The 23,372-nt window shown below is 47.9% G+C and overlaps 1 protein-coding gene across 1 annotated transcript; it reads left to right on the forward strand.

Annotated features, from left to right (window-relative positions):
* The first annotated feature begins 2,913 nt into the window (after positions 1-2,913).
* LHFPL1 (LHFPL tetraspan subfamily member 1) lies at positions 2,914-20,300 on the forward strand. Its single transcript, XM_074202577.1, has 3 exons — positions 2,914-3,384; positions 6,860-6,958; positions 19,405-20,300. The coding sequence occupies exons 1-3, from the start codon at positions 3,003-3,005 to the stop codon at positions 19,557-19,559; spliced, it is 636 nt and encodes a 211-aa protein (XP_074058678.1). The 5' UTR covers positions 2,914-3,002; the 3' UTR covers positions 19,560-20,300.
* The last annotated feature ends 3,072 nt before the right edge of the window (positions 20,301-23,372 follow it).

Raw genomic sequence — 23,372 nt, forward strand, 5'->3', positions numbered from 1 at the left:
GACTGTAACATTAGGGTAGGCTTCTTCTGTGGACACAGCCTTCTCAAGCTCAAGGCCATCCCCACACTGTGGGAGTTCAATGAGGCATCACAGGAGGGGAGGTGGAAGGGAGCCTACCAAGCATGAGAAAATAACTCTTTTAAAGACATGTGAACATAAGTATCTTCCTGTCCCCCCTGAATCTGTAGATCTAATAGTTTGCACTGAGCGTCAGTAAAAGTGACCTGCTCAGATAAGCACCACATTCAAATTTGCAAACTTTTGTTTGTCCAGAGTGAATCAAAGGTCTCCTTTAAGGGAGGCTAGAATGGTGAAATAGAGAGAACCTAGAACTGACTAGGCATTAGGAGATGCAGTTTCTAATCATAGTTAACATCACTATAGTGTCTTCCTAGACCTTGGGTTAAGCCCTTTTACAATTAAGATTTCCTTGATCCCCACAAGAATAATGGGAGATAGGTAGTATTAGTATCTCCATTTTTACAGTGACTTGCCCAGGGTCATACAGCTGGTTACTATCTGAGATTAAATCTGAACTCATGTCTTCTCAACTCCAGGTACAATTTTCTATCCAGGACCACCTAGCAACCCCTAATTCTACTTTGTAGTTCTGCCATGTACCAGCTGTGGGACCTTGGGCAAGTAAATCATATTCCCTCTCCTGGTCTTAGTTTCCCCTTCTATTAAATAAGGGAGTACCCACCTAGCTCTGCTACTCTACAGATCCCTGGCTAGGGTCACTTCCAGTTTTCACATTCCCTGATTCCTTGGGTACCTTCATTTGCTCCACCAGTCTTGAGTGGGTGGCCACTGGGCCTGTCACACTCCCCTCAAAGACACTGTTCATTGGTGGTAGCCTTTCATTGCAACTGAAAATGAGGGTGGGGGGCGGACAAAAGGGAGAGAGCCAGCTGTGGTAGGGGCCACCAGGCTGAGAGTTGGGAATCTGACTAGGGGCAGAGAATCCTGCAGGAGATGCCATGACTTTGGACTCCAGAGGCAGGGAGGAGCAAGAGGGGTAGAAGAGGGAAGGGGAGAGTGCAGTTACATTATGAAAATAGAGTTGTGGATGAAGTGAAAGGGCTGGGAAAGGACCAAGGAGTCATGCCTTGACTACATTGATTATAGGATCTTAGTTCAAGAGCTGGAAGGGACCTTAGAGATCATCTGACTCAACCTCCTTATTTACAGAAGAGGAAACTGAGGCCCATAGAAATGAAACGACTGCTCCAAGGTCACATAATTAGTGGGGTTCTTCCCTCAAGTAGCATGCAAATGGTGACCAAGTCTCCACAACATGATGTGTATGAAATGGGAGAGGAGACAGGAGGAGATTGATTGACTGGGAAGAGTCCAAAGTGGAGAGATCTCCATGAACGCTATTCTCTTACAAAGGGCATTTGATACCATCCTGGATGTCTTGTGGGCAGAAGAGTTAAAGGGCAGAACTAGGAAGTCCTGTTGAGAGAAATAAGAAAGAGTAGTGTCTTGGAAATTCTTCCCAGACAGCTTTGCAGGGAGTACAGGCATGACTGTCTACATCCAGAGCAGGAGATAACTGAAAGACAAGAGACCTCTACTCCCAACAGTGTAATTGGCAGAATAAGCCTCAGTTTACTTATCTGAAAAAGAAAATGTACACTTCAGTCAATTCTTAGGAAAAGGCAAGGAGAAGAATGACCTATTCCCAGTTTCTTCTGAGTCACAGACAATTCAATAAAGGCTGGCTCTTCCCTTATGGGTGCCGCCCTGCTTGAAGGCCCATTCCAACAGAGCAAGATTCTAGCCCTTTTTGAAAGCAACTGTTGGACAAGAGAATCCCCTTCTTAGCACAGCGCCAATCTTCTTCAGAACTGTCTCCCTGCTCCACTCTCCACTCTTATTAGAGTGGGGATCTTTTTGTGGGAAAAGTCCCTCTACCAAGGCAGATCTGTAGTTAAGAGTTTGTGACTTGCCCACAGTCACAAGGTCAATCTCAGAGGCAAGACTAGAATGTGAGCACCTCAGAAGTGGGGTTAGACCACTAGCCAAGTGTCCTTGATTAAAGGTAGAGACCACTGAAAGTTTGTTCCTCTTAGAGAAAGAATGCCCAAGGAGCCCATCAACTGGCTCCCAGAGGTCAAAGCTCTGGTGAACAAGCAGATCAATCATTAGTATTATTATTAAGGACCTACTCTGTATACACTCTGCATAAGGTCAGGGAGAAACCAAAATTTAAAAAAAAGACCCTGCCGATTAGCATCCAGCTTTCATTCTATTAGATGTTACAGCAACTTTATTGAACTCAAGTCAGAAAATGCAAAGTAATGCTAGGTCCTTGCAAGGAGGAGGGGATACTAATGGCCTTGTGTAAAAGATGGAGGATAGTAGTTCTTCTGAGAAGGATCTGGTGGTCTGAGTGTCCTGCAAGCTCCATAAGACAATGGGGAGATAGGGAAGCCTTCCCTCCCCTGACCTTCTAGGTCATTTTATCTTGGGCTGTATTAAAAGGAATAAGGAGGTGATCAATGGTGGGCAGTTCTGGGCACGTCACTTTAGGAAGGACACTCTGAGGGGTGAGGGGCGAATGGGATGGAGAAAGGTCCTGAGTCCCTGCTCTCTAATTGGTTAAAGGCCCGGGGAGGACATGTGAGTTGTGGGAGTAGTGGAAGAAGGCTTGACTGGACAAATGAAAAAGTCGGCCAGCCCCTGCCCCCAGCTCTGGATTTGAGTTGGTGGATGGGGGCAACTACTAACACAGTTCTGCACCTCTCCCATTCCAGTGCCAGTGAGAAACTGCCCTGCCACAGGAGCCACAGAAGAGGAAACCACAAAAGGCCTTGGGCCTCAGACCAGACAGAATTCTACTCCAGAGGAGAGGGGCCAGAGGAGGGGGCCAGCTGGATCCTGGGTTGCTCTCAGGATCAGCCTCCTCATCAGGCCTCAGCAGGCAGGTGGGGTCTTTGTGTGACTGTTTCCAGTCCTCTCTAATCTTTGGTGGTACTGCCCGGCCTTCAGAAAGCATGAAGGGCAGCCTGACCCTGATTGGCATCCTCTGGGCTGTGCTCTCCCTGCTCACCGCCGTGGCTAGCACCACCAGTTATTTCCTGCCCTATTGGCTCTTTGGCTCCCAGCTCGGGAAGCCAGTGTCCTTCAGCATGTTCCGGCGCTGTAACTACCCTGTCCGAGGTGAAGGGCAAACCTTGGTGATGGTGGAAGAGTGTGGCCGCTACGCCAACTTCAGCGCTATCCCCAGTCTGGCCTGGCAGCTGTGTACTGTGGTGACCGGTACAGGCTGTGCCCTACTGCTCCTGGTGGCCCTGGGGGCCATCCTGGGATGCTGCATGGATGAGCTCATCTCCAGGATCATGGGCCGATGTATGGGAGCAGCCCAGTTTGTGGGAGGTAAGACTCGGGGCTAAAGAGTGGGTGGGCTGCTGCCCCTCGTACTGCTCTTCTCCCCTATCTGCTGCCTTCCTGAAGGTACCCAGTCTTCCCTGTAGGCCTCCATCCCTCAACAACAATCTCTGTTCCAACCAAAGACCTCATCTGCCATCTATCCAGCCTCTCTGCCACAGCCCTTTTTCCATCTACTCCCACAACTCACATGCCCATCCCCCAATCAGAGAGCAGGGACTCAGGACCTTTCTCCATCCCATTTGCCCCTCACCCCTCAGAATGTCCTTCCTAAAGAGTGGTGCCCAGAACTGCCCACCATCAATCACCTCCTTATTCCTTTTAATACAGCCCAAGATAAAATGATCTAGAAGGTCGGGGAGGGAAGGTTTCCCTATCTATCTCCCTCTTGCCTTATGGAATTATGGTCTTATCAGACCCCCAGATCCTTCTCATTTATCTCCAAGAAATTCCTGTAGCACAGGGTATGACTCTTAGCTGCAAGTTAAAGTCTGTCTTCCTTAAATCCCCATACCCCACAGTATGACTCTTAGCTGCCAGCTTAATGAATGACTCTCTAATGGTAGAATTGTAGACATCATGTCAACCTAGCAGGGGAGAAATGAGGGGGAGGGGAAGAGGCCTTCCTGTCTGTTCCAGTCATCCTGGGCCTCTCTAGAGAGAAAACCTGCTAGAAAGATTAGTGTTACACTTGGGCAGAAGTTGCTGTGGGCTGCAGTCCAACCTCCAGTCTCCGGGTCAGACTCTGAGCCTCCCTTTTCTCATTGGTCAACTGAGGAAGAGAGTGATCTTGTGGCTACCCGATAGGCTTGTTAGGAGACTCCGAGTGAGAGCCGGAAGCTCACGGGTTCTGCAAACTTACTTACACAAATGTCTGTTACTGTTATCCTCATTATTGTTGGTGTTATTGATATGATTATTGGTATCATTGGCATTGCCTTTGTTCTACTTCCTTGGAAGGTTCCCCCTGTTCTGGGGCCACTACTGAGCCTGCACATGTTTTGGAGGGCCTTTCCCAATGCCTGGGTCTCAGTTTCCCCCTCCGTAAAATGAGGGCCTTGGCCTAGTTTATGAACTTGAGAGCACTGTCATCTCCTGCCTTATCCAGGGGTCCTGGTCATGGCCAGGAAGGAGGAGAGGGACATGAAGTCACAGTTTTCAGAGGAACTTCCTCTCATCTCACTGGAATTGTTGGAGACTGACAGACAAGTCCAGGCAGCCCCATGCAAATCACATGGAAATATGGAAGATTCTTTCCCCTCCTTTGCATACCCAACAGTGGCCCCAAAGCTAGCTTTCCAGTGGTATTATGCACTCACCATCATCACCATCTTCATCCTCATGGGCCAAATGAACTGATTAGAGATTTTCATCCTGGACCCTCCATCTCCCATCTCCATTCTCAAGTGGGGGAGGGTGGGAGAGGAGGGTATATGGTGAATTTCCAGGAGGACTTTCTTCCCACCCCTTCAGAAAAGAGGTAATGCCATTATGAGGAAACCAAGGCTGAAACAGGTGGTCTGACTTGCCTTAAAAAGCTCAGCCAGAAGTTAAATCCCAGGGAATCTGAGAAGGGAGGAAGCAGTCATATCTGGGAGAACCAACACAAATTTACACAAGAGGGTAAGTAAGGCCTTGGTCTTTTCAGAAGACCTTGAAATAGCATTAGGAACTACTACTTTATCCTAGCTAAGTGAGGGAGTGACATGGCCAGAACATAAAGTTATTTTGGTAGCAACTTGAAGAACAGAGTGGACAAGGAAGAGAGTAGAGGTCATAGGGGAACTAGCCTCAAACCAAGACTCTTTCTGGTCTTCCATGTTTCCTAGAACCAAGACTTGGGGGTCTGCTCCCAGATAGTGAGTGCTTCCTTGGATGAGTTACTTGCCCTTACTACTCTGTGTCTCAGCTTTCCCATTTGTAAAACCCCCTTTCCAGGAGTGGCAAGGTTTACTGAGATGTGGGGGTGGTCCTGCCCTGGCCCTAGAACAGTGGTACGCTAGGGTGTCACTTAAGAAAGTCTGGAAAGTGGGTGCTAGACACAGGCTGCTCAGTCCAACTTTCTCCTGGGCAGGAAGGCAGCCAATTGGGTGCCAAGGAAGGAAGATACTAGAGAGACAGGAGGTGGGCTTCCCCAGCCCCCAGGTCAGCTGAGGAAGATTGATTTTGTCCCGGGGCCTGCACTTTCTCGGCAGTGTGAGCATTAACCAAAATACATCAGCCAAGGAACCAATTACGTCCAGGGTAGATTCATGTCTATGGGCCCCCAAACCACCGAGAGAGAGCTAGAGAGAACATCCATTAAGGACCCAGTCTCCACTCTCTGCCAAGCCTTTGACCGCGGAGATGAACTGTGGGAGCCAAATGCAGGAAGGAGTCAGGAGCTGTTCCTACCCAGAGTCAGACCAGACAAGGTGACCCCATTACCCCCCCAACAGACACACACACACATCAACCACACACACACACACACACACACACGCCCCCCGCCACACACACACACACACACACACTCAGACAGATCCCTCCTACTGCTGTAGCAGGGGCTCATGGGATTGAGCAGCATCTTAGGGAGCTGCCCTAACCTGGGGCACATTTCCCTTCCAGATCAGTGGCCACCATCCCCTCATCCCATAAGGAAGAGGGGAGCAGTTGGTCAGATGGAATCTCAGGTAGAGTCAGAAATGCTTTTAGCCTCAGGACTCAGGGGATCCAAGTTTGCTCCAGTGCAAGTGACTTCCACTCTGAGCCTGTGTTCTCATCTGCCAAATGGGTATATGATGCTTGTGCTGCCTACTTCACAGAGTTGTTGGGATTTTGTTCTCGCTGGAGAGAAGTAGGAATGTTACTCTCTGAGTTACCCCCAGTCCTTAAGGCAATAGTGCAATGAAGTGATCCTGAATCTCATCTATTTTTAAGGCTGTCCCATTCCATTATTTCCCTTGTTCCTTCATTACATTCCCATCAAGGATTACTTCCTGATGCCATATGCATCAGGTTCCACCAGTTTCCTCTTCTTCTGCAATCATCAGTTGCCAACTGCCTATATACCAGTATGGTTTATTGTTTTTATTATTAGTATTGTTTTTGTGAGGCAACTGGGGGGGGGTTAAGTGATTTGCCCAGGGTCATACAGCTAGTATCAAGTCTGAGACTAGATTTGAACTCAAGTCTTCCTGACTTCAGAACCGGTGCTCTATCCACTGCAGTGTCACCTAGATGCCCACCCCTGCCATTTTAGGTTGTAAGATGCTTTGAGATCGATACCTGGAGGGAGCAGTCTGAATGGAGAGTGAGACTTTTCCATGTAGAAATGATTATAGAGCTTCCTCAGTAGACTGGTTTTTTTCCCCCCAAAAAGGAATTAACAGCATGGTAGGAATCATTAGGAAAGATATCCTTGAGGAGGTGGGCTGGGGCTGGATTTTTTCAACTTATTCAACTTTTTCTGTTTTTATCCTAGGTCTACTGATTGGTGCAGGTTGCGCCTTGTACCCCCTAGGTTGGAACAGCCCTGAGGTGATGCAGACCTGTGGCAACTCCTCCAGTCAGTTTCACTTAGGTAAGAGGAAGCCAAGAGGGGAGCAGGAAGGCTGGGGGGGGGGGAGGAAGGTGAAATGGCAGGGGAGGGGAGACTCTCATTCTTGGAAGGAATCTCTGAGGCTACATCACAGACCAGAGGCCATTCAGATTCTTCTGGATGTTGCCTGTTCCCCTTTGGGATAACTCTCTTTGAGAGGAAATTTCTCTCAAAATCAAACTTTAGTCAATCAATAAGCATTGACTGAAGATTTCCTTGGTGCCTGGGCAGATACCAAAAAGCACAGACACAATCTTGGCCCTCAAGGAGCTCCCAGTCTAGCTGGAGAGCCAACATAGTGATACCTAGATCCTTGAAGGGGATCTCAGAGTCAGGAAGGAAAACCCTCCCCTGCAAGGTAGGGTTTGAGTTGAGTCTTGAAGGAAATCAAGGAAAAGGAAAAGCAGGGATCAGGAGGGACACAGGCAGGGAATTGGGAGTGAGTCCATGAAGTGGGGGAATGTATAAGATCAAAAAGGTAGGAAGGAGGAAGGAAAGGCTCATAGAACTTTATTTTTTATCTTTTTTTGCAAGGTAATAGGGTCAAGTGACTTGCCTAAGGTCACACAGCTAGGCAATTTTTAAGTGTCTGAGACTGGATTTGTACTCAGGTCCTCCTGACTCCAGGGCCGGTGCTCTACCCACTGCCACCTAGCCACCCCACTCATAGAATTTTAAATGCGAAACAGATAACTTTTATTTGATAAAAGCCACTGGAGTGAACTGAGTAGGGGGAACCATGGAGAAGCTGCCTTGAGGTAGACTAATGTGGGAGAGACTTGTGGCAGGAAGCTTAAGCAGCAGGGATGGAGGCCAGAAGGCAGTGTCAGAGGGAAAGAAGGGAGTGCAGACAAGAGATGTGATCAAGAGAAAATCAACAGGCCTTTGAAGCAGATTGGCTGGGGGGAGGTTGAGAGTGGAGAATCAAGAATGCTATTGAAATTGGGAGCCCAGGGTTCCCCTTGACACTAAGAAGGACAATAGAAAGATGGGAGGATTTGGGGGAAAGCAGTTCCATAGAATTTGAGATGCTCGAAGACATCCTATTGGAGGTGACCACAAGACAGTGGGTGATAGAAGACTGAAACTCAGGAGAAAGATTAGGGCTGCTGTATAGAAATCCAGGATTCATCAGCCTAGAATTGATCATTGACTCATCAGGGAGTTGATAAGGTCAAGAGAGAGAAGGAAATAATTAAAAGAGGAAGGCATGAGAGCCAAGAGGGGTTGAGAAAGGCTTCCTTTAGAAGGCGGGTGTGGAGGAAGAAATGGAAGATCAGAGTCCAGACAAGAAAAGCGGCAATATTCGTCCTGGAGAGGAAGGGAGGCAGGGGACAGGCTTGGGGAGACATGGAGAGGATTTGATGTGGGGAGGAGGTGCCACTTCAGAGACAGGACTGAAGGAGGAGATGGTGCGCGAAGATACCTGGGTACTGTGAAATGAGGATACAGGGGGAGAATGGCTTCCTGATGAGGTTCTCAGTTGGGAGGCTTGAGGGGAGGGGGTGTCATGAAATCTCAAGGAACAAAAGGAGACTTGCAAGAGCTCTTTGGGAGACCGGGAGATGGAAATGATTTGGAGAGAGGCTTGGTAGGGAGGGCCCAGTTGAGATTAGGTGGCAAAATTGTAATGGGCCCAGTCAGCAGTTTTGATTTTCCTCCTATTCCACTCATGATGGGGATGATGGGGTGAAGGTTGGCAATAAGACAAAGGGGCAAGGGATTCTAGAGGAGAGAGCAGACCGGAATTGGGAAAGGGAAGAGAATATAACCAGGGGAGGGGGGATACCCTGAGGAGTCCAGAGGATAAAGAACAGTGTTAGTAGAGTAGAGGACTAGGTGAGGATGCTGAGGAACTGGGAGGCTGGGTATTTGAGAGAGTATCCACAGGTTCGCCAAAGTCCCAATCTGTGCTTCTGCCACTTAGTTCATTGCTCCGACTTCTGCCCCCTGGGGCCTTTTGCTTCTTTCAAAGTGAGGGTGCTGTCCTGGTGCTCTCCAGGGTCCCTTAGATTCAGCTCTAGGACTCAGATTCTGACCTGCCCAGAGGGAGGGAGGGTGGCAGCCATTATAGCTCCCCATGGCAATGGCCAGGACAGCTACAGCCTCTAGCTTCTAGGCTGTGTGCTCCCTGCGAGGTAGACCCCATCTTCTCATCACTGGCTGCCCTGAAGCCTTCTGTGGTCCTTTGTTGAGACATGGACTTCCCAAGGTCCTTCTTTGACCCCTCCCTCTTGTGATGTGCTCATGGCCTGCATCCTGGAAAGAGGTAGAGTCAGGAACACTGGCTCCTGCTCCTCCCTTATGCTCCTGGTCAGGTCCCTCGCTCAGTAGGGTTCAGACCTTGTGGATTGTATTCAGGCCTGGTGGACTCTGCCAGGTCTGGGGGAGTAGTCATGGAGACTGTGAAGAGAGTGGTTCAGAGACAGTTTGTCTCTCAGACAGCAGCCACATGGTGGCAACAAAGACAACCAATTTGACTGCAGCCATCCTTCCCTTAGCCCTCAAACGCCATTCTGTCTATCACATCACCTTCCTTTCTCTTCCTCAAATCGAGGCCTCCTCTCCCCCACTTCCACTCTGCCCCTGGGGGGGGTCTCGTCTCCTACCTTTCTTCCCTAGTGGGGTGCTTACCTCTCTTGCCTTGGGTATCCTGCAAAAGAGTCCAGGATGCCTTGGAAAATGGATGGCAAGTCCAGAGCTTTGACCTCCAGACCAGGGGTTGGGCCTCATTAGCAGCTGTGTGATGTCTGGTGAGTTGCTTCCTTTCTCAGAGCCTTAGTTTCTCCATATGTTAAAAAAAAGAAAAAGAGGGGTTGTATTTAGATCAGAGGAAGAATAGGAATAGATGCTTGCTTTCTGGGGGGAGTTATACTGTTTAAATGAAGGAGCAAAGGCAAGGCCAGTGAAGCCATTGAGGAAACTTTCTGAGATGCTTGACTCTTGGTCCTTCTCCAAGTCTGGGGTTATTGAGCTTCTTCCAGAGGAAATTGAGAAGCAGTTCCCTCCTCTTCCTCATTTGTTACCACAAACATCCACAAGATTACACTTGTGTTCTCCTAGCCATGATCAAAGTCACCCTAGAGAGGTGTGGACCCTCTCCGCTGACCTAGCACTTAGGCATGAGCCGATGACAAAAGTTGCTTTCACCTTCAAAGAACTATGTGCCTTTTGTGACGTGGGGAGCTCAAATGTTTGTTATTGGCCCCATTTAATAGATGAAGAAACTGAGACTCCCAAAGGGAAATTGACCTGTTCAGAGTCACATAGCTAGCTGAGCTGAGCCCCAAACCTAGGTCTTTCCTGCCTCCAAATCTGGGGCCACATTAGCTTTTGAGGGCTATTTTGCTTAGCATTGGCATCTGACCTTACCCTTAGTAGGCTGTTACAGAGAAGGACCCAGAAGGCTGGCCAGCACTTTGGGGGCTACACAAGGAGGCTGGCAGTTTTCTATACCCCTTCATTTTGCCAGCTGAGTGTGTGCTAACGCCCCAAGCCCCTGCTTCTTGTTGCTGTTGAGCCATTTCAATCATGTCCGACCCTTCATGACCCCCTTTGGGGTTTTCTGGGCAAAGATCCTGAAGTGCTTTGCCATTTCCTTCTCCAGCTCATTTTACCGATAAGGAAACTGAGACAAACAGGGCTAAGTGACTAGTCCAGGGTCATATAGCTAGTAAGTTTCTGAGGCTGGATTTGAACTCAGGAAGAGGAGTCTGCCTGTCACTCTGTGGCGCCACCTGGCTACCCCAAGCCCCAAGCTACTGCAGCATACCCCAAACTCAGAGTGCAAGAAAAAGGCCCTTAGAGACAACACTGACTGCTGTAGAAGCCATATTTGGAATGTCTCCAGACACAAAGCATACTAGCTGTAGACCTAGGAGGGGTCTTTAAGACTCCTGTCCAACTGTCTCATTTAGCAGAGGAGGAAGCCAAAGTCAAAGAAGTGACCTGGCCACAGTCATGTAGGGAGGAAGTAGCAGGTCCTCTACCTCCCAATTCAGCAGCAGGTTCTAGGCTCTTGTTCCAGTTGAGTCCTGGGGCCCTTTGACCCTGAATCTCCTTAGCATTTTCCTTTGGAGATGCCTAGCTAGGGAAGACAGTGAGGCTTTCCTGGATGGTGCCCATTCCTGGCCCTAGCAGGCCTCCCTTCTGGCAAGAGCTCTCCTAAAAGATGGGTCTGCCAGTTTCTCAACAGCCCCCAAGAGGGGGAAGGGCATGGCACATGGGGGTGGACAGGGGAAGGGGAGGGGGCACCCACCACTCCTGGGCCAGGTGGCTGTTGGAGGAAGTTACACCCACATTGGAAAAGAACCATGGAAGGGGCTTAATCCTTCCTCCCTCCCCCCATGGCCTGCCCCCACAAGCATTCTGCCTGCTGTTCTCCAAAGAAACTTCTTTTCTTCCTCTTCTGGGCCCCCTCCCCTCCTTTCCACTTCCCTTTCCCTCTCTTCCTTTGTCCTTTTATTCTTGGTCCTTTGTAGGCTTTATGGAAAGACAGCTCATTGCCCTGTTCACTTCTCCCCAAGACTCCTTGGTGCCCCTAAGCCCAGGAGCAATTATGTGAATCTGAACAAGTCAATTTTACTTTGGGAGTCTCCGTTTCTTCATCTAGTAAATGGGGCTAAAAATAATACCACAAAAGAGAAGCTGGCATTTGGGAACCTCTTTCGACTGTCACCACCCCAGGGGACTCTTGGGGTTCCTCCCTATTTCTATGGCTGCCCATGTGACCCACCTCCTCACAGTAGCTATAGATGACCGCTAAAAGAGCCCACCTTTGAACTTCTAGATAAACGAAATGAGTTAGTACCAGTTGGCCAAGCCCATGGCCCCATCTCTTCCATCTCTTCCAAGTCTGCCTGTATTATCTCCAGACCAGTGAGCCATCTCTCTCTGTAACACCAGTCATTAACTCGTGTTCTCTTGTCTTGGTAGATTAGCTTTCCTTGTTACTTTCAGCTCCCTAAGTCACTGGGGAAAGAGCATGGCCTACAGCCAGTACCACACCACCCCCCCCCCCCCAGCCATGGCCCAGCTCCTCTTCTTGCAACCACTCCCAACCTGGTGATAGTTTGGGGTGTCCAGGCCCCTGTGAGATTAGTGAGAAACGAAAATGACCTCTGTTCCAAATACATAACGTTCTGATAAGGCCCCCCACCCCCACCCTCCCAGCCCACGCTAGTCCTGCCCTGCAACCCTCTTTACTCCTTCCATCCCAAGCTGCTGCTCACCTCAGTCCCAAATGTCATCATTCAGGGCTTCTATTTGTACATCCTGGCTTCCCCACCTACCCTCTCAGAGAGTAATCTCTCTCACAGGTTTATGGCTCACTCTCTTACTCTTTCTTTCTCTGACTCTCTTTCTCTATCTCTGACTCTGTGTCTGTCTCTATCTATCACTAGCTTCCTCCCTCTCCCTCCTCTCTGTCTCTCTTTCCGTATGGGAAGGGGAAACGTCCACAAGGTGTTTCCAAGCTAAGTGGCAATTTAGATATGATCCCAGAGGCAATGGGGAGCCACATTGCAAGAGGTCGAGGAGGAAGTCAGAGGAAATGAAGGGAGGGCATAGTTATTTTCTAGGAGTGTGGCTGAGAAATGAAGGAGAGATAAAGGATGATGGCTTGAGAAAGTGATAGGGTCGAATGCAGGCTTTGGAGGAACCATTTACAGGGAGAAATTGAAGCTTTCAAAGGGGAGATTGGTTAGGGCTGTGATCTGTTAGAGAAGATAGGAGGGACTGGGAGCAAGAGTACCTGTAGAAGTAGGGCTGGCTTTAGCAAAGAGAAGGGTCATGGATTTCTTGGAAACTGGGAAGAAGGAAAAGGGAACTGGGGATGGGATCAGCCACTGAGGTGAAGAAAAAGGGAGGAGAGGGAGCTCCCATCCAACGCCATTTGCTTAACAGAGATACCTAGATTTATGTTGTATTCCCTAGTCAAATGCCCCTTGAGGGCAAGGATTGTTTCACCTTGTCCACAAGTCCCTAGCACCCAGTGCCTGACCCAAGAAAGGTCTTTAACGAACATTCACCCAGGCAGTGAGTTGCAGAGCCACAATGAAGCCAGACCCTCTGACTGTCAATCATAGAATCATCGATTTAGAGATGGATAGTATCTTTGAAGTCACCTGATTCAACCCCCTCATTTTATAGATGGGGAAAGTGAGACTCAGAGAGCAAAACGGGACTTTGCCAAGTCCACCCAATTAGGAAGGGGCAAAAGGCTGCCCTCTGCCTGCCACTGTACCACATTATCTCTCCTCTAAAGGAGGAAAGAGAAGAGAGACAGAGACAGAGAGATAGAGAGAGAGAAAAAGAGACAGACAGACAGACAGAGAAGAGACAGACAGAGATAGAGAGACAGTGAAAGACAGAGAGACAGACAGAGAAAGAGACAGAGTGACAGACAGAGACAGAAAGAGACAGACTGTGTGTGTGTGAGAGAGAGAGAGAGAGAGAGAGAGAGAGAGAGACAGATAGACAGACAGACAGAGAGAGAGGAGAGACAAAGAGAGAATGAGAGCTTCTTAAAGGAAAAGTATGATGTAGGAAGCAGGATACCTTGTTTCTAGTCCTCCATTCCTCCCCTACCTGAGTTACTTTGGGCAATCATTTAACATTTCTGGGCCTCAGTTCCCTTTTCTGTAAAATGGGGTTAACAAGAAGCAGGAAGCAGGCTCTCTTGTGGCCTCCCCTAAGCAGAAAGAGCTGATATCTTGAAATCTCTCTGGCCAGGGCTCAGCCTCCCTTGAACCTCAGGTAGTGGCAAGGCAGCAGCCGGGCACCTTGTTCTTGGGCAGAACAGTGAGACCTCATTGGTTGCCACATCCCTGACCCCTGATGCCCATACCAGCCTCTGAGGAGCCAGCATCCATGGCCACTGTGCCCCCCCCCCCCAGCTCATGGTAGTGAAGGATGGAGAGAAGGGAGCAGAGGAGAGTTTGTGGGCTGACCAGCCAGCCGGGCAGAGGCCGAGGCCGATCTCTTCCCTCTCTGCTCTGGACTCACCAGCACCGGCTGTGTGACCTCTAAGCCCCTGTCTGTGAGTCACTGTGGTCCTGTGTGGAATTGGCTGTGCCAAGATCCCTCATCAATGGGGCTGATGTGGACAGCAGATGCTTTGTTTTTATTCCAAAGTTACAAATTCAATTGGTTAAGAGGCTGACTCAGTTTCCTTAGATTTGGTGTGAAATGAAGCTGTTTCAGAAGCAGACTTGGAGATGGGTGGAGGTCTAAATCGATGATTCTATGATTGACAGTCAGAGGGTCTGGCTTCATTGTGGCTCTGCAACTCACTGCCTGGGTGAATGTTCGTTAAAGACCTTTCTTGGGTCAGGCACTGGGTGCTAGGGACTTGTGGACAAGGTGAAACAATCCTTGCCCTCAAGGGGCATTTGACTAGGGAATACAACATAAATCTAGGTATCTCTGTTAAGCAAATGGCGTTGGATGGGAGCTCCCTCTCCTCCCTTTTTCTTCACCTCAGTGGCTGATCCCATCCCCAGTTCCCTTTTCCTTCTTCCCAGTTTCCAAGAAATCCATGACCCTTCTCTTTGCTAAAGCCAGCCCTACTTCTACAGGTACTCTTGCTCCCAGTCCCTCCTATCTTCTCTAACAGATCACAGCCCTAACCAATCTCCCCTTTGAAAGCTTCAATTTCTCCCTGTAAATGGTTCCTCCAAAGCCTGCATTCGACCCTATCACTTTCTCAAGCCATCATCCTTTATCTCTCCTTCATTTCTCAGCCACACTCCTAGAAAATAACTATGCCCTCCCTTCATTTCCTCTGACTTCCTCCTCGACCTCTTGCAATGTGGCTCCCCATTGCCTCTGGGATCATATCTAAATTGCCACTTAGCTTGGAAACACCTTGTGGACGTTTCCCCTTCCCATACTCTGTGATTCAGCCAAATTGACCTTTTCTCCATCTCTTACACATAACATTTAACCTACCACCAGTATACCTTTTGCATTGGCTGTTCCATAAGTCTGGAGTTCCTCCCTCTTTCCTTCTGTCATAGAATCTCTCCCTTCCTTTACGTACTGCCGTCTATGGGTTATCTTTCTTGACTCCATCATGGTGCTGCTAGCACTCTCCTTTTCTTTTATCCCTCTTTCCCTAGTTATTTGTATCTGTTCCAAATATACTGAGACTTGATGTCTCCCCCATAGAATATAACCTCCTCAAGGGCAAGAACTGTTTCATTCTTTGCTTTTGTATCTCTTGCATCTAGCAAGTACCTGGCTATTTAAGCAGTTGGCAAAGATCTATTGATTGACTTGATAGATAAATCTAAAGTAATCTTAAAATGAAGCTTGTACTCATACCCAAAGGTTATTAGGAAAGGCCTATTAGAAGAAGTAATACCTAACCTGCTGATTGCAAAGAAGCTAGGGAATTCTGGGAACAAGAACAACTGCTGCAGCTCCCTGATGCCACGGTCTTCTTCGAGAACCAAGGACAAACATTATGTGATCCATTCCATGGGGACTCCCCATATAAATGTGCAAAGGTGAAAGAGGAAAGGTCATATGGATTCAAAACTGGTTGAATAGTCAAAGTCAAAGGGTGGTTGTTATTGATCCCATGTCAAGATGGCGGGAGTTCATCTGTGGATTGTTCCAGGGACCTGTGCTTGGTCCTGTGCTGCTTCCCATTTTTATTAATGATTTGGATGAAGGCATTGATGGTCTGCTCATACAATCTGCAGATGACACAAAGGTGGGAGTTAACTCATTGTATGACAGTCAGAATTCCAAAGATCTCTTCAGGTTTGAGGGCTGGGCTAAATTGAATAAGATGGAATTCAATAGGGATAAACAGAAAGTCTTTTCTTTTGTGTATGACTTCTCGAGCATAAGTTGGGCAGGGATGGCAGTTGTTCTGAAAAGAATGGGGGTGGGGTTTCAGTGGACTGCAAGCCCAATGTAAAATGAGCAGTGTGACATGGCAGCCAAAAGAACTAGTACTTTCTTGGGGCTGTGATTCCTAGAGTAGGAAGCTGACAGCCCTCCTGTCCTCTAGCCTCCATTTGGGGTGCCATGATGTAAGAAGGCCATTGAAAAGGTAGAGTAACTAGCATGGCAAAGGGCCTGAAGTTCATGTGATTCTTGAGGGTCAGTTGGAGAAATTAGGCAGGTTTGGGGTAGAGAAGAGGAGATTCAGAAAGGATGGGAGAGTCAGATTCAGGTATGTAAAAGGCAGCCATGTGAAGGACGGAGCAGATGATGTGTTTGTCCCCAGATGGTAGAACCATGAAGAGTCATGGGGGGAAATGACCTAGGGCCCACTGAGGCTTGACATCCAGAAGAATTTCTGCACTACTAGAACCATCCCAAAGTGGTGTGGGCAACCTTGGCGAGGTGGTTGTACTACCCCCCCCCCCCGAAGGTCCTCAAGATGAATCTAGCCAATTATTTTCTAGGATGAACTCCACTGAATGGGTTGGCTAAGATAGATGACCACTGAGGTGAGGTCCCTTTCAACTCTTCAGTCATATGATTTAGTGAACCTGGGATTCTATCAATGGGGAATGGCTTGTTTGGCTCCCATGTAGAGTACATGAGGAGGAGCAAAATGAAATCAGTTTGGAAAGGCAGTTGGAAACCAGATCATGTGGAGGACTTTAACAAATGGAATATTTGGTATTTTATTTGAGAGGCAATAGGGAGCCACTGTCAATGTTTCAATAGGTCAGATCTGTATTCCCAGCTCTTCTAAGGATCCTTAGAGGCAGATAAGTATTTAAAATAGCTTTGGAGTTAGAGTCAAAAAGACCTAAAATTGAATCCTACTGACTAGCTAGGACTAGAGGACTCTGGGCAAACACGTCCTCTCTCTTGGCCTCAGGTCATCCTTTTATTCAATGGAGATGATATTCCCTACCTCCAGGGTTGCTTTAAGGATGACATGAGATAGTCTATTTCTAAAATACTTTCTAGACCTTAGAGTGCTCCAAACACGCCAGCTGCTGTTTGCTTAGTTGTTGTCATCATCATTATCATCATCATTATCATCATCATCATCCTGAGAATTGGAGGAGAGCTGTCAGGCCATTTAGAATAGAAGAGGAAAATGAGACCCAGGAATATGGGATTTGAACCCAGGGTTATTAGAATATCCATTTGTCGGGTTGGTCAGGTCAGATTAAAGCCAGTTGATAATGAGTGAGGTTGTCCCAAGAGGCTGGGCCAGAGTTCCCAAAGGACTGAACTAGGTAAAGATGTTGGGAATGTAAAAAGAGTAAGACTTGGCAAGAGAATGGACCCTGAGAGGGAAGAGTTGCCTCTCTAGACCTCAGTCTCCCTTTCTTGGAAATGAGGGCTAGAACTAGATGATTTTGAAGTTCCCTTCTCCTCTCAACACCTCTGTTTTCCATGATGTAAAATTAACACATAGATTTAAAGGGCCTTTAGGGTTGGTCTCCCCTGATCTGAAGATTCTGAATACCCTTCCTCTGGCTGTGCTGAATCCATCCCACCTCTCCAGTACATTTCCCTTTGGTGTTTGCCTCTTGGTCCCTCAAATAGGGGATGGAGTGGACCCTGAGCAGATGAGAGAGTAGCTATCCCTCCCCCACCCAAGTTTTGTCTCATCACCTTCCAACCCACCACCTGGGCCTTAAAGATTATTCCTGGTCCCTTTGGGGGAGAAGTCTGGCATACCCTTGGGACAGAAGAGAGGAGACACCTCAGGCCCCAGGGATATCTGGGCCTTATTCCAGTGAGCAATAGTGGAGTTTGGGAGCAACTTACTGCTCCAGACACTATCTTCCGCTGTTAGCAGCTTGCTTTTTACTAAGGGCTTTGGGGGTAATGGCTCTTTATGCATTTATTCTGTTCATTTAGAAAAAAACTAGTCATTCCCTGGTCCCAAGGTGCACTTCCTTCATAGAAACATCCTGCCTGCTCTACCAGAGACCTGACCTAAAGAGCAGCAGGGAGATCAGCTGCTGGGGCTTCCCAAGGCCTCTGGGCCAGAATGGAGCAGGCCTCTGAGCTGCTTGGACCCTCTTCATGCAAAGATGACCCCAGACTTCTGCTCCCTGGGGGTTGGAAGGGTTGGCTCGGGGGCAACGCAACCCAGATCAATATGGATGCATGCATGCACAGAGAGAGGTAGCGAAAACAAATATGGAAGAGGCAGAATTGAACTGAGATCCTTTTACTCAAACCTGCCATTTCTGTTATATCTTAGTGGCTCCCAGAGTGAAGCACTTTACTCAGAGCTGGGGTTAATAAGACTAAGGAGAGGGAAGCAGACACATAGTAAGCACCTAATACATACTGGAGAGCCAGAGATTCCAAGGTAGTCATGACATTATCCATCTCTTAAGGAGTTTACAGTCTTGTGAGGGGGTTGGGATGGGAAGAATATGAAAGGCAAATAAGTATGTCTATTTTGGGGGTATATTGTGATTGAGGGGATGCAAAGGACAAACCAAGGCACTAAGATACTAGGAAACTAGGAAAGTACAAAAAGGGTACTAGGAAAATCTCAGAAGGGCGAAATCCTAGGGTAGGGGGTAGTGGCTATGAGGAAGGGACTAGATTATTGGACCAGAGATTTGGGGACTCTAAGAGGTCATCTAGACCAATCCCTTCATTTTTATGGATGAAGAAACCGAGTCCCACACAGATTAAAGTGTTCTGCCCAAGGCCATACAGGAATATGTAGCCAAGAATCCAGGTCTTCTAAATTTAGCCTCAGTGCTCTCTACCCTAGACCACTGTGAGTCAGAGAACATGGGTTCAAATTCTAGCTCTGTCATTGACTCCTGGTCTCAGTTTTTTCATCTATAAAATGGGGGTGGAGGTGGGGAAGGTTGACTTAGATATACTTTAAGTCTTCAGCTTTCTCTCTCTTGTTCTGTGAAACCTGAACTTGGGGGAAAGGCAGAGGATTAGGAGGGTCTCTTGGAGGACATGAGAAAGGATTGGAGAGTAAATGAAGGAGAACAAGGGGAAATAAAGCTGGAAAGATAGATTGGTGCCCACCTGGGAGAAGAGCCTACTTTGGTGAAGAGTTGGGTATTTTGTCCCAAGAGGCAAAAGGAAACCATTGAAGGAGTTTGAGAAAGAGAGGGATTGATTCCAACCTGTATCTTAGGAAGATGATTTGGGGAACTGTGGGAGAAGATAGATGGGAGATGGTTGAGCTTGGAAGGAGGGGGGTCAAGTGGGAGGTCATTTGGGTCCAGAAGGAAAGTACCTAGAGAGAGCCTGAGCCATGGGAAGGGAGAAGAAGGGCCAACAGAGAGGACACAAGAGTGGCTTGGCAGTGGTGATTTTTTGAGCAGGGAATGGGAGTTCATTTTTGGACACTTCTTAGGAATCAGACTCAGGTAGACCAGGCCAGAACAGGCCAGCAAGAGGAGACTAGTTGATGACTTTATTTCCCTCCTGCCCATTTCTTCTCCTTCTTTCCCCAGGTACCTGCCAGCTTGGTTGGGCATACTACTGTGCTGGGGGAGGAGCTGCAGTAGCCATGCTGATCTGCACCTGGCTCTCCTGCTTCGCTGGAAAGCTTCCCAAGCCCATTGTGAATTCCTACACCATGGAGCTGGAGCACTGTCTCCACCCCTGAACCAGCCTGCTGCTCCTAGTCTCTTAGGGTGCTGGAGGTAGGGAGGGAAGTCTACGGTTTTCTCCCTAGCAGCCCTTCCCGCCTCCTCCCCTAAGTCGTAGCCTTAGGTTCCCCTTTCTCTTTTCTTTTCCCTTGCACAAAGCCAGGCAACAAGGAGAGATTTTCTAGATTGATATATATTGGCTTTTCAACTTTCACCCTTTTCTTATTCCCCCTCATCCCTGAGGTCTCCAGGATGAGGATTCCATTTTCCCCAAATCCTACAAGATTTCTCCACCAGTACTTTGATGACTACTTAGTGACCATTCTTCCTAAATGCATCACAGAGATCCTAGACCTCATGAAAGGCAGCCTCCTGCTCTTATACATGAGACCTGAGGCCCAGACATGGAGGCCCAGAGCTAGGATCCCCAGAGCTGGGATCCAGGCCCTTGGAGCTCCTCCACTGTCATGTCCAGCAAGATTCTTGCACCAGCATCCATCTGGCCACAGGGTGGCTTCCTCCCCACCCCTTCCCAATGGGGCCCCTTCTGTGCCAGTTGTTAGCTATGGCTATGCCCTCTCTGGAATCACTCCAGCTAGACACAATGCACTATCTGACTTGAGAGCAGTGGGGCTAGAAGGGGCTAAGAAGTGGAGCAACATTGGGAGTCAGGAGGCCTGCATTTTAAACCTGTTCCTGTGGTCTCCTCCAGGTACCTCAGTTTCCTCATGTGTAAAATAAAGGATGGTTGAACTAGATGATTTCTGATGGTGCTCATTCTAGTCCTGTCATTCTCCAATTCTCCAGAACCCCCACAAGACCCATCCAAAAAGCCCCAGCCTCCATTTGAATTGAAAATAGGTTTGGGGATTTCTTTCTGAGCTCTTGAAGGGATTTCATGCAGCTTTCTTCTGAGGTGGTGAGAGATGCATTTTTCTGCTTTGATTTCCCTTTCATATGCTTCCAAGAGAAGTCTGCCAGCATGGACTCCCCTCCTGATGCCCTCTCTAGCCACTACCCCACTTTCCTCCAGGGCCACACAAATAGTCAGGGAAGGATTAAGGGGCCAGTCCAGCAGAACTGTAGTACACAAATGACACAGGACTTAGGGTCTGAAAGGCTCCTGACCCTCATGCTACTAGCCATGGGACAGTGGGAAAGTTACCTCACATCAATAGTTTCAATTCCTTGTGCCTCAGTTTCTTCATCTGCACAATATGATAGCAATACTTCTGTTCCCTTCCTCCTTTCCAATGTTGTTGGGGGGGGAGCATGGATTGGTTTCCAGTCCAGGCTAAAGCATCATTGTGGGGAAGAAGAGGCTGACCGCTGAATATGACAGATCCAAGGAAAAGAATCAGGGCTCTTGCTCAGGAAACTGAGCAACTGCCATTCTAGGACCACCTGGGTGGCCTTCTGTCTGCATCTAGGGAGAAGTTGCTGGACAAAGGGGCCTCATTCATTTCATTGGTGTTTAGACAAATGGGTGTCTCTTTGCAGAACCAATTGTTCAAAGAGATTGATTTTGGTGTCACTTATGAAAACAGCAATTTCTGCCACTCACAGCCATGTTGTTTGGCCCTCTAGAATAGGCTTTTTGTTCCTTGGGGCAACAGGAGACCAGATCCTTCTGCAGAGCCCATTCTGAGGGCATTGATCAGGAGTTATAACCTGGCATATTCTCCCCACCCCATAGTAGGTTTTCCAGCATGCCCACTAGTTTCATAGCATTGTGGTGTAGACTTAAATAAGCCAGTCTGGGCTCCCTCCAGGATGGGAGGGGGAGGGGAAAATGATAGCAAAGATAAAAATAACCCAGCAGGCACTTGGTGCCCTGGTTCCTGGGCTTCTGAGGAGTGAGACACTGAAATTACACTTTGAACATTGTCATGAGAATGGAGCCTATTGGAGGGTCATTATTACCAGGACACAGGATGTGTCCTTCTCTCTTACCAGGGGTCCATGACCCTGAGCTTCCCCTCTTTCTCACCTTCCCTCCTCAGATCCCTCCCTTCCCTCTGCACAGTGTTACAGCTGCTGCTTCTCACCTTGCTTTGCTGTTTAATAGAGAGAACAAGGGCCCTAAAGTGGTGGCAGAATAGCAACTCTGCTTTGGAGCCAATGAGTTGACTGAGAGTTTATATTCCCATCTGGAGTAGGAGAGAAGCTAGAACACTCTAACAAAAACAAATAAGATCTTTGCTGGGATATTTGAAAAAGAGGGGCTAGAGAAGGCAGAAATCTTATCTTTCACCTATGGCCTCTGTACTTCCCTCTTGTCATTACCATCTGGGGCTCAGAGCCCTTACCATGGTGGCTACAAGGGAAGACTACCCTTAACATGGTGGCTACAATGGAAGACTACATTCCTGGCCCACAGGGGGCACTCTCTGTGTCATTGCGGAGTCAACATCAGGCCTGTGGTTGGGAGTGGCAACAACAGAAATTGAGTAGAGAAACCAACAGTGAAGAGAATAAAGTATCAGAAGACCCCAGGGGTTCACAATAGCTTGTCATTCAATGACATCACTAGACTAGCAGAAGATATCAGCTCACTGGCTACATAGAACCTCTCCCAGTGATGGTGTGGGAAGTTGTGGGAAAATGAATATCTGGGTCTTCACTAGGTGTCCCAGATTCTTTGGATGTGTGGAGTATATGCAGATGGGGGAGAAGTTCTTTGTCATTTATTTGCTCAGCACTTTGAATTAAACATCTTTTGTTTTGAGCTAGTATGTCCTCTGTTTCATTGGGCAAAAGAAATATCGACGGGAGCTCAGGAGTGATAGCATTAGGAATGCTTGACTTGACTGGCAGCTGGAGTAGATTGAGGATGAATTAGGGATACAGACAGATAAGGACATTGACTATCAAACAGTTCATAAGTAGAAGAGCAAAGATTGAAAAGTAGGACCTCTGACTCCAAATCCAGTCCTCTTTCCTCTAGGTCATGCTCACCATTCCTGATAGTGATTCCATAATAGGGATGAAGCATTTGGTTTTCCTGCCCTTCCTAACTTAGAGGTCATTCACTGGTTCTAGAGCCTCCCATGTCAGGATTATAGTTTTAGAGCAGGAGTGGGGAACCCTTTCTCCACTAAGGGTCATTTGAATAGTTATAACATCATCTTCAGACTATGTTTGGTCAAATAATTCACCCCTGAAAAGCTCCTAGATTTATCGAAATTTGAGTTATGCCTGGTCAATGCCAGATCAATTCAGCTTATGGACTAGAGGTTTCCCTCCATTGTTCTAGAACCTTCCATTCTAGGTCTGTGCAAGCATGTGGAATGAGGGACCTCAGTGAATACTAAACCATCTTATGGAGGGATTGGTGAAGAGTAAGTGCCCTACTGGGAGGTTAAGCCAAGAGGAGGCCTAGTCAGCTGGCCCAATGAGGTCATTGGTAGCAGCCACTCATTCAGTGAAGTTTAATCCTTCTGGAGTCACCTGTTCCTACCCTCCCCTTATCTTCACTCTTGGAGAAAATCTCCCAACCACGTCTTGGAAGGTCCACCTGTGACCTCTTTGTCCTCTTCCTGGGGACACTGATATAATAATAATAATAATAATAATAATAATAATAATGAAAATGATGATGATGATGATGATGATGATATACATTTATACAGGACCTAAAATGTGCCTGGCTCTGATTTACAATCATTACCTCATTATAACCCTGGGAGTTGATACTATTATTATTTCCATTTTACAGATGAGGAAATAACAGTCACACAGCTAGCAAGTGTCTTAAAGATGCATTCAAGTGCAAGTCTCCCTTTTGCCAAATCCAGTGCTCTAACCACTGTACAACCTAGCTGATAGGA

Source organism: Macrotis lagotis, chromosome X (assembly GCF_037893015.1).
Source record: "Macrotis lagotis isolate mMagLag1 chromosome X, bilby.v1.9.chrom.fasta, whole genome shotgun sequence".
NCBI classification, from domain to species: Eukaryota; Metazoa; Chordata; class Mammalia; order Peramelemorphia; family Peramelidae; genus Macrotis; species Macrotis lagotis.